Source organism: Aptenodytes forsteri, unplaced genomic scaffold (genome assembly GCF_000699145.1).
Source record: "Aptenodytes forsteri isolate BGI_AS27 unplaced genomic scaffold, ASM69914v1 Scaffold605, whole genome shotgun sequence".
Taxonomy (NCBI): domain Eukaryota; kingdom Metazoa; phylum Chordata; class Aves; order Sphenisciformes; family Spheniscidae; genus Aptenodytes; species Aptenodytes forsteri.
In genome coordinates this window covers 17,910-29,516 of record NW_008794427.1, presented here as the reverse complement: position 1 = coordinate 29,516, position 11,607 = coordinate 17,910, and the positions used below count along the sequence as shown (strand labels likewise).

At 41.3% G+C, this 11,607-nt stretch overlaps 1 protein-coding gene across 1 annotated transcript; it reads right to left on the bottom strand.

The window, feature by feature from the left end:
- Positions 1-5,291: 5,291 nt before the first annotated feature.
- SELENOS (selenoprotein S) lies at positions 5,292-11,606 on the bottom strand (the record flags this gene model as incomplete). Its single annotated transcript, XM_009289483.1, has 5 exons — positions 5,292-6,134; positions 8,105-8,183; positions 8,287-8,376; positions 9,763-9,869; positions 11,501-11,606. Coding segments are annotated over 5 exons (462 nt in total), but the record flags the coding sequence as incomplete, so codon positions are not given.
- Between the last annotated feature and the right edge of the window lies 1 nt (position 11,607).

Genomic DNA, 11,607 nt, shown 5'->3' with positions numbered 1-11,607 from the left:
TCAAGGTAACAGACTTGCGGTGGAAAAAATCTAGCTGGGCAACCAGCAGCATTTGTCTCTGTCACAGTATTTCCAGCACCATTGCATTTTCCCAAATGATGCAGAAACTCCTTTCCCAGCTCCAGCACCCACTTTTTTTTTCCCTCCCCATCCTCTTCTGGTCCTGCCCCGGACCAGTCCCAACCCTTCCTCTCAGCTGAATCGCTCAGAAGATGCCAGTTCAAGGGACAAAAAAGAAATGTCGCCGGTTGCTGCTTGCTGGAAAGCCAGACCAACATTGCCATCCTACGGCCCAGCCCCGCAGTGCAGCGGCCGCACCGCGCCCGGCCCGCCGGGGCCCAGGGGCTGTCCTGGGTCGCCTCTGCCCTTCCCGGGCAGGGAACCCGATTTAGGGCTCTGGAGGCGTGCGAGGGGAAGGAAAACCCTCCTGCTCAGCACACAGTTCCTCAGTTGCCTGCTCAAGCCTCCTGTTCTCGTCGGCTGGGTGGTGGTAGCAGGGCTGCCACGGTGCATCAAGGCGTCTGAGCATCACGGAAGGGAAGGTGGCGTATTTTTAACTTACTGCCGCCAGACTGGAGTCAACAAACTGTTGAAAAAGTCTGGAACGTGTATTTAAAATGCAAGCGTCAAGATGCAATATACCCAAGAAGCAGAACAGCTAACAAGGTGGCAATTACAGTACTTAACAAGCAGTAAGCTGAATTTACAGGGAACGTTACCCCTCTAGTATGTGATAAAGTAAAGCTTTAGGACCCAGGTTTGGGGTTTGGTTTTTTTTGAAAGTGCATCTTGTAGGCCAACCTAACAGTAGCTCCCCATTTCAATGCACGCAACAGAGCAGCAGAACTAGATTGAAAGGCCAGGTATTTCAGTATATCCGTTTTACTTCCATTCTCTTTAAACAGAATTTTCTAAGTTCTTCTCCTTGCCATCCCTACATTAATGTTACCCACGGTACCAGCTCTGAAGCTCAGCTCGATTAGCAGCACGCAGAAAGAATCTTGATCAGTAAACTATGGTAGACACAGAGGGAGGAATGAAATTATTAATTTATCAGTGGAGATCTTGCTCCGTGCTGAAAGTGCTTTTTAGCAGGTATGCATTTCAAAACACAAATGATCACAGAAAAAAATAGACATCAGAGCAGCGGCTGCATACCTGCCAGCCCCTCGCAACAGGAATCTGCAATAAAAATGTGGATATTCACCACCAAAACTGAGCTGAGGAGACCTACTCCATCGCAGCCATTGGTTGCTTCATAAAAACTGATGGAAGTTTTTGAAGTTGCTGGCTCTGGAGCTGGGAATATGGGCAGGGTGTGTGTCAGGCTTGGAACAGCTGGCTTGGAAGCTCACACAAAATCAGCTACAACGGTGCAACTGGGCCAGGACACCACCCAGCCAGCGGCCGTATGCTTTTCCTTTGTGGTTGCAGAGCTGTTCCAAAAGCTAAGCTTTCATTCCAAAAGGAAAGAAAATCGCAACAGGAATCTGCAATAAAAATGTGGATATTCACCACCAAAACTGAGCTGAGGAGACCTACTCCATCGCAGCCATTGGTTGCTTCATAAAAACTGATGGAAGTTTTTGAAGTTGCTGGCTCTGGAGCTGGGAATATGGGCAGGGTGTGTGTCAGGCTTGGAACAGCTGGCTTGGAAGCTCACACAAAATCAGCTACAACGGTGCAACTGGGCCAGGACACCACCCAGCCAGCGGCCGTATGCTTTTCCTTTGTGGTTGCAGAGCTGTTCCAAAAGCTAAGCTTTCATTCCAAAAGGGGGAAAGAAAAAAAAAAGTCTTCAGCCCGTCCAAGCCTAGACTGGCTTTTTCTACAGTTGGAAATTATATAGTTTCAGTGTTCAGTGAGAGCGTGGACAGAAACACGCTGTGCCCCGCTCTTGGCTAACCTGATCCCTGAAAAGGTGTCACCTTTTAGCCTGTACAAGAGCAAAAATCGTCCAAAGGATGGATCTGATCTGATGTAGAGATGTGTGCTGATGTGCAGCCAGGCTTGAAAAAACACAACTGCCAGAGATGGGAACTGTCTCATTGAGCGCAGGAGGCATAAAGGACAGCATTAGGATGGTTTAAATGCAGCCATTAACCGTAGCGCTGCTGGTAAAACATACGGGAGACTGTCACGCTGGATGCCATCCTCGTTCAGAGAGCTCTCTGAACGCAAACGCTCTCTTTAGTCATATTCCTGGGGAGGGGAAAAAAAAGACACAAAAGCCAAGAAAAAACAACCTAATCCAAACACCTGACTATCAGCTGACTACCAGCACAGCCTAAGGATTAAACCAGACTGGGCATAGAGCAACAGCAGAACAGCCTAATTCCTTGAGTTTTGAGTCAAAATAGTACAGAACTGTGTAAAACACAGTAGATCATGTGTGTTAGTACTAAGATTTCACACCTGCATTCAGACTCTGCTAGGAGAGCAGTTCCTTGCAGATAGGGGTGCAATTATCATTTTCATTCACACTGATCTTTGAATAGCACATGGGTAATTCTGGAACACCTGGGAACAGCTCTGCTGACAGATTCCCTGTTTGCCCTCACTCCCCCAAGTCCATCTTCTGTTGTTCATTATTAAAAATTTCCAGTATAAGAAACATATTTTTTTTAAACAACCAAGTATGCAATGCAATATCACTCTTAAAAGCTCTCCCTCATTTCACAATGTTTTTGAAAGGCATAAATAAAGCCAAATAAATTTTATGAGAATGACAACATGGTTTTTTTGTTCAGTTTTAATTCCAGTACTCAGTATCTCCTGATGAAAATACTTAAGAGAACTATGCATAAACTAGACCTCATCTGCAATTTAAAGAAAACAAAAAACTTTGCCTTTCAGATGATTTATATGCTGGAGGAACAATGAAAAATACTTAGCTGCATTTCTTGAGCAACTAACATTTTCAGGATTTTTTTTGTGCCTCTGAACACTTGCTTGACTTAGGATTTTTCAATACCCAAAATGGATTACTCTTCAGTGGCTAAGTAACATTATACGGCAGTTTAATAGCATTGTATGAACTCTTAAGTTTGTTAGGTAGCTTCTTCCAGATAAAGATATTTCCAGAACATCGGCATCAGTAGAGTAAGAGACTTCTTGCATAACTTGTTAAGTGGGGAGAAAAAAAAATCTGAAGGCTTTTTAATATGAACTTTCATAATTCAAGTTCTTGGGAATTCATACCAAAGCAGGAACAATGGATTGATTAAATAGTTCACTTTCACCTAATGCCTTCTGCATGCTTCACTCTTCACTATAAAGCAACAAGCAACCACCTTTCCATACTTGTTTGTGGTTAAGGGAGAGCTTTCTATTTGACGTCAGAGGAAAAACCCTTCCCTCTGCTTGTGCAGGTTGTGAGCCAAAAGAGAAGTTTTACAAACTGAGGTTCTTCTTCCCACCCTGTTCAATAGCTTAGAAGTGTCTGATCAAGAAAAACTTAGGGACTTGAGATTTAAAATAAAAAAATTAAGGGAAAGAGAATGTTGAAGTTTCCAGAAATACGTAAATCATTTCATTCTCACTGGATATGTCTTAATAAATCTTAGAATTGGGCAAAAATCCATATCCCCAGTCTCAGCCAGAAGCAAATCTTGAGACACAGAGAAAGATTAGCATATGCTCAGTTCAGACCTGCTTATTTATTTCTTAAAATGTTATTACTGAATTAAACCAACCTGTCCTTACCATTTTATCAACACAAGGAATTCTGCTTCTTTAAGACAACAACCTCCCCCAGTTGTTTTTCTGAAGACAACACCTCAGTCTATTTCCCCAACACAAGGGGAAAATGTTCCCCAGAGGCACAAGTAAGGTAACAACTTAGTCCTCCTTACTGATGAGGAATCTTCAGATCTTGAAAATATCCTTCCCCACCTCTATTTTTTTTTTTTTTGCCTTATTAAAGATTAAAACCTGAAGTTACATACACTGGTCTATGTTACAACAATGGAAAATTAAGTTTACATACCAAAATGCACAGAAGCCAGGAAATGAAAACTAGTTTCCTTAGGAACCTTAATAGCCTTCTTACTTCATCTTCTACACGCACTTGAGCACACACTTCATGGGTCTAAAGTAAAAGGTTCTTCGCCTTTCCATTTCATTAGCTGGCAACTTTAAAACTTACTAGTAACATGCTACTGTTACATTTATAGTCAAGAGAAAAATCACAGATCACCTGACATATAGAGCAGCCTCTATATACATATAAACAGTGTATTCAAAGTTGGCGCTCATAGGTATTGAGGAACACAAATATTCCAAGCCTAAGTATTTAGAAACAAGTGTTCAAGCAGCCTTAAGCTATGCTAATGAAACACTGATATATACTTTAATGCCTATATGCAAGCTCAGAAACAGTAATCGGACACAGCGCACGTGTCGTACGCTGACAGGAACTGTTTCACTCTTTATCAAGGACAGCCTGGACTTTACTTGTCTTTTGCATTTTGTGCTAGAAAGCCTATCGAGGGGATGGGATGTTTGGAAAGCTCATTTACGATGACTAGCTCTAACTTTATTTTCTATCTACAGTGCTGGATATACACCAGAAGGATGAAGATCACGCATGCTTCAGATACTTAATCCTCACAGTCCCTCACTTGCAAGTTTTAGACGTTTGCTAGGTTCCCACCCTGAGACACGTTCAGAACAGAAGGTAGTACAAAGTAAGTTCTTAACGTCCCCGAGGTGTAACCCTGATGCTGCGTTGCTAAAGCTATACACAGTCCTGCTGCCCAAAACACAGAGATCGCAGTGCAGTTTGCGGCTTCTCTTTTCCCTTTGAATATCTTGCAGTGTTTGAGTTGACCATGCCTATGTACGCCCTCCTCCTCAAACCATATTTGTTGACAGTAATTTGGAAAGAAACCCACTCTGCTCTGTTAGAGCAAAGGCCTTTGTTACATGTTTTCTTGATTTAGGTTCAAACACAGCTGGAGTGCTTAACGACCAGCAGTGCAGTCTATGCACGTTCAGAATCACTTACTGGGGGTGGGGAAGAGAACAGGGAGTTTCACTTTTTAAACTTGGGAAAACTTGATTTGGTCTTAACCTGAAGGTGATTCTTCTAAAGTCATGATGTGGAACGCAGAACACCCAAATAAAACAAACCTGTTAAAAGCCAAAAGAACAGCTGAAAACCCCTTTTGTTTATGGAGGTAGTCAAATGAAAATCATTTCATTTGATCTCTCATCTTGCTTTATACACATTTATTGCACTAGAACATATGCCTTCTATATAAAAAGATGCTATAGAAAACCACAAGATTGTAAATACTAGATTTATGATTTGTTTGCAATTGTATTTAATATTAACAGTATTTTGTTTTTACAAAGCAGTTGAAATTAAAAAAAAAAAAAAAGGAATAGCAAGTACCCCCCCATCTCCTGTCTAGCATCAGTAATCCTCACTGGTTTGTTTACCATTTATAAGGAAAACATCATTCAAGGTAGCTTGTCACAGAGACTCTTCCACAATAACTGGCCTGCGGTGCAAATTCCTGGCGTTTGTCAGTTCATCTGTCTTTTCTGAAAGTCCCTCCTTCTATAATTCAAGGTATCTGCCGATGACAATACTCCTCCCTTCTAAAGTACCTTCCAGCCAAACACAGTAAATCTGGTAACACATGTCTGAGGATGGTAAATATCCTCATTTTACAGCAGTAAACTGAGCCTAGATAATTAAATTTGCCTGAGGCCAGTCTTTTGAATAGCCAGCCACAGAACCCAGATCTCACAATCCCAGGTGATTCACCTTGGCTGGAGACTGCACTTCCTCTCTACAGAAGAGTGAAAATTAACTGATTACACTGAAATTGTTTCTTTCTTCATCCTCTCTAAGAGGATCAGGTATTTTTCTTGTGTAGTATCAGCTTCTGCGTTACTATTTGGAAATGGTGTAAATCCGTTTTCAAGTTAACACCTGCACTAAGCCCAGTCCCCAAGGAGTCACTGTGACATGCAATCTGTAGGCAGTTAGACAGTGGGTAAGATCAAGCCTGCTAGTGACATGAGACACTAGGGAGGTTAGCCTCATCCACCTGCTGACGGGCCTCTCCGGCCTGGTCTCCAGGAACAAGTTCCGCCTCCTTCTCCAGACAGGGGGTTATAGCCTAGAAGTACAGAGGAGAAATCCACCGTATCAATATCGGTCCTCAGCAGGCCTTCACCAGCATACAAGGAACACCAAAAGTAAATCTCACAGTTATTTGCACCTTGTTTATACTTACTACATAGGCAGCATTTTAAGGAAAGTGAAAGCAGAGAAAATATCCAGACTTGAGATGGTTTATTTTTGCAGTGCTAACAGTAAAAGCCATTGCAAAACACTCGTGTTTTAATTTGATCAATTTGGATTAAATTAAATTACCATTTAATTTGTCTAAGTCTGCATTAAAGCTTTAATGCTGCTCTGCGGAGTAAACAGAGCAGTAACAGTAACTCTTACAGTAAACTCTGTAAGAGTGTATCTGTTCTCCAAGAGCCCTAACAGGGACTTAAAATAATCTTTTAGTCCAGTCCTGCAAGGAATACTCCGAAAGTCAAAAGGTGGATCCACTCATTACTACTGTAAGATTTTTTTAAAAGAATTTCAAATAATGCCGTAACTATAGGCAACTTCATTTTATTAGTATGTACTCGGAAAGATACAACTTGGCAAATGTCCTCAATTTGTTCTGTACAAGGCAAAAAAAGAGAAAACTGAAAACCTAGCAGCCTTGCTAACCAAGCAGGTTTCAAAGCAACCTGTTCCAATTAAACTTCAAGCATCACCTCCATCTTTGAAGTTTTTTTTTCTCATACTAGCCAAGTTCTGCTTTCTAGCTTAATTCAGCAGCTGAACAGTGCAGATGGTTCTTTCACTTTGTGCTGATCTACCTCATGAGAAGATCAGAGACCTCTAATTCTAATGTCTGTTACTTAAGCAAAGATTTTGCTTAGGATGAAACTAGGACAGGTAGCAGCTGGAAGGGTGCCTCAGCCCAGCTGCCCTGATCCTGGTTCTTAGCACAGCTATTACCCATGCATTTCTCATCCCCCATAGTGGTGAATATTCTGTGCAAGAGCTGTAAAAGATATTTGACAGTATCAGACATTAGACTGCACTCATATTAAACGACATAAGATGAATCAATCGGTCAGTTCCTTCAGATGTTGTCAAAAGCTGTTAGTAAAAATATTCAAAGCAGAACTTTCAGCACTGAACTATTATTGAGGCTTAGTATGTTTAATCAACAGTCTTCAGGTTTTATACATTTAATCAAGTGACTTAGTGCTGCACCCTAAATGGGTTTCCCTTTTAGTCTGATATGATTGAGGCTGTCTAGATGGTGCCCTCCACTATGGAAAACTGTAATTAAAATATTATACCCAAATTAGCACTTGTAGGTACTGCGCAGGCTGTTTGGCCAAGAGGAGAGAAAGGAGACTAGCTGCATGGGCGATATATGGCAGTGATCCTAACGTGGGTTATGTAAGGCCATAGAAAGCAGTTCATCCATCAAGATGATTTCAGCAGTTGACAGTGATTTTAATGATAAGACCCTCCGGCAGTTTGCGAGAGTCAGTAAGAGTTTACACATATGCAGGATTTATACATTCAATAGGTCATTATTGTGATAAATAAGATCACATTTTGCTTAATGAAGTCTTTCATCTTCCATCTTCCTGAATCTACATAATACAAAGTAAAATATCCTCTTCCTGCATTTAGTTAGTACTACAGGTGATTGAAAGACAGACCAGATATTAAAATATTGGACTTTTACACTAATGGGGGAGGGATCCAGAAATATCTTAAGAATCTATAATTTTGAGTGACAAAAATCTCAGTAAATTATGGCAAAAGCATTTACAAGAACACTGAAACACTACTTCTCCGGGGAAAAGCACCATAGAAACGTCCTGCTAGGTGTTGCACAAAGTGCAAAGCAGACCACGCTGATTAGAGATAAAGAGCTCGTTTGTAAGGCACATTTTGCTTCCTCCTTGAAGAAGAGAAAAAATATGTACAACGACTATGCACGCAGCTGGATAAATGCTCTGTTTCAAGCTCAGAATATCTTAAGCATTTCATACTTACCACCTCCTCGCAAGGGCTTTTTGTTTGGTTTAGACTTTGGGACTGCTGATGAGGTGGAGGCACCAGATTCTACTTCTTGCTGTTCACAAAAGCAGAAGTTACTCAGAATTTAATCAACGTGAATTTCAGCTAATCTAATCACATAAACATAATTGTAACCTGATTAACACCACAGTTGTTACCTGATTCAGTTTCAGGTTTCCTTTATAGCTTTTTCCTTCTTGCATACTTTCCCACATTGCTATCTTCTGCCTTCGCTTCTCTTCTTCAAGCTAAGGAACAAATCCAGGATATGCAAGACTAAGATTTCAGAACTAATAGAATCGCCAGTGCTACAGAAACAGCTACAGCAGACTCATCAAAAACCAAGGGACCTATCTTTACCTCATGCAGTATCTCCGACCTTATGGAAGCATTTACTTTTTTAAGCACCCACGTCTTCCCAACCACAGAACAACCACTCCTCCCTCAACATATACAGACTGTGTCTGCAGCTTCTTTTGACCACTTGATGCTTTAAAACATTTTGAAAGTAAAACAGAACCAAGTGGCAAGCTTAAATCCTGAGTTTATAAGAAGAACTGAGTAAAGAATATTGCATATGATAGTAATTTAATGCACAATGTAGGGTTCTACAGAAGAAAGTGTGTTTTTCAAATGAACAAGACAGCCAGCTACATATTTACATCCCAATATACATTATCAACAATTCTCCCAGCTCTCTTCTAAAGCAATTTATCCACAAAACCAAATAAATTAATGCTTGAGACAGACTGCCGCCTTCTCAACAAATAGAAAGGAAACAAGGTAGCTACTCCACCCAATCAAAGAAAGCAAAGCTCCCCGAGTCCAAGCACGCTAGACTTAGATTTTCTACATAGTGGCTATTTTCTTCCACAATATGACTTTTCATTCGTTTTTACCTGCCAATATTTCTTGAAGCATCAGGTATAAACTGAGGTCTGAATGTAGCTGACTGCAAAAGTAAAAACAGAAGAAGAGCTGGGATTAATGAGCAATATTACTGCTATGCTGATCACATCCACTTTTCTACACTGCCCCACAGAGCAATATGCTGTTCCTCATTATCTCAAGCTGTAGTTCAAACCATTAAATTACAGCAATGCTAAGCTAAATTTCTAAGAACTTATATTTGCCATTAAGAACAGAAAATACACGTATGCAGTAGTACAGTTAGTCTAAACGCCAGTAAATCCCTTCCAGCCATTCACTGCGCATATAACTAAGTTTCTGTAGGTACAGATTTACCTGCAAAAAAAAAAAAAGATCAGGCCCACAGTGTCCCCCACACACAATTACTTGCGGAGAAGCAAGTACCACAGAGATTAATTACTTCAGGAAGGAGCAGAATACTACCCGTATCAATCATTCTAATCAACGAAGAGCATCAAGACATCAGGTCGGCACAGCATGCAAGTATGTGCTTGCATCGCTGGAGGTCCATCATACTCACTGTCCGTTACTGCTCTGTGGGTCAAACCGTACCAAAAGTGGTCCAGGTAAAAGAGGGGGGAAAAACCCACCACCCACATTCCAGCAGAGAGAGCGAGTCTCCTGTTCTGGTATCTATCATGGAATAAATCTTTCCATAACAGCAGCAAAGTACTTGACAACAAATTTATGAGTTAAAGAGTTACCTGTCTTTGTTTTTCTTTGTATCTTTCTGCTTGTGCATTCAACTCCTCTTGCATCCTGAGGCGAGCTGCTGCCAAAGCTTCCTGCCTTCTTACCACCATGTCAGGTTCTAGGAAATTGGGAAAGAGATTGCAAAGCTATTCAAAATAAACTCTAAATGGTCTCCTCAAAGAACTGTAATAAGGAAAGGCTCACATCTCTCCCTGCAGCTGTTTTGCAGAAAATCACAGCTCAAGTTCAGTTACCAGCTAATCTTTTACAGTAATTTATACACTGATTTAAATTTCATAATATTTTTAGAGCAATTACTTTAATGGGATTTTAATGAATAAGGACACCGATATAATGAACCCATAAAAAATTAAAATTAACACTTCTAGGATACTTGCTTCTATTTCTGAAGGATTTGTTTGATACAAATAATTTCAGAAATATCACCCATGCTTCACAGGGATTCCATTTTTACCCAGAGAACTTCTTTTACGCAGAAGCATGAGGCAACCAGCCCACATTCACTCCCACTCCTGGCAATTGGTCCTGCTTGTTTCATTATGGCAGTGAAGCAGTGACAGATTTAACGCGCTCCATCAGCAGGGAAATTACTTACAAATATCACACATATCTCAAGAGAAAACTGGCAGTATCAGAAAATCTACACTGAGTAACCACCTCTCTTCGTGCTCGGCCTTTAGGAGAAGTCAAAATAAAAATTATATCCAAACAAAGGCAAATATTGCTCTCTTTTTTCCCAGTAGCTGAAGTATCTCTACATTTGTTTGTCTCCTTATATGTTTGCTACCGTCCAATGATGAATATGTAAAAGAAATTTCAGTACTTTTAGTAATTTCACTTTATAGGCAGTTTTGGCAATTAAATCAAGATTTAATTAGCATTACAAAAGAACACCAGCAGGATAAGGGCACATGAGTACTATTTTCTGGGGCCCCATGTACTGCCATGCCAACATGCCAAAGGAATCAGTGCCAAGCACTTATTGTTTTGGCAGATACGTAAGTATAGTCTGTGCTTTACGGCAGCGAGTCTCCAAATGAGGCAGGATCATGACTGTGTAAGATTTACACATATCTATGCCACACTTTAGAAGATAACACAGACCCTGTTACACAGGGTGTAACAGGCAGTTACACCCCAAAAGCATACAATCCTGACAGAGTAGGAACTGTGAAGGAATACTTGAAAGGAGAGAGAGTTGATGAATATTAATAAAAAATGAATATTAATAAATTTTTTTTCCCCCCAGTACTTAGATTTGGACGTTTTGGTTTTGTTTCATAAGTCTAAAAGTTATTTGATAACTGACCACAACTAATTTTAACCACCATTCTCTCAGCTCCTCAGCTCCTGCACTATCAAAGACCAGCTACTCCCTTGTTCTGCAACGCCCCGCTCCTTCACCCCCAAGCACGTTACTTTGGGACACAATCCTTCCTCGACAACCTTCTAAAAACACTTCTCTTGGTCCAACCTTTCGCCGGCGATCTCTTCAGTAACACGATCTGTACGCTTTCGTGGGCCTAAACAGTCATCCCGAGTATCGCTCACCGCTAAAATGCCTCAGAACTGAATCTCGTTTTGGTGGTTATCAAACAAAGACCCCGCGCGTGTGGATCTGAGCAGCTGTCAGACATCCCACCGCGACTGCGGAGCGCCAGCAGGAACCTAGAAGAGACACAAGCACCACCCCGCACAGCTCTAAAGAGCACGCGAAGATTTACTCACCCACAGCTGCGTCAGCTGCTCCCGGCTGGCTGCTCGGCCTGGCCGCCAGGCTCTGGGATATCTTCTGGACGAGGAGATAGATGGCGACGGCGGCCAAGAGGATGTAC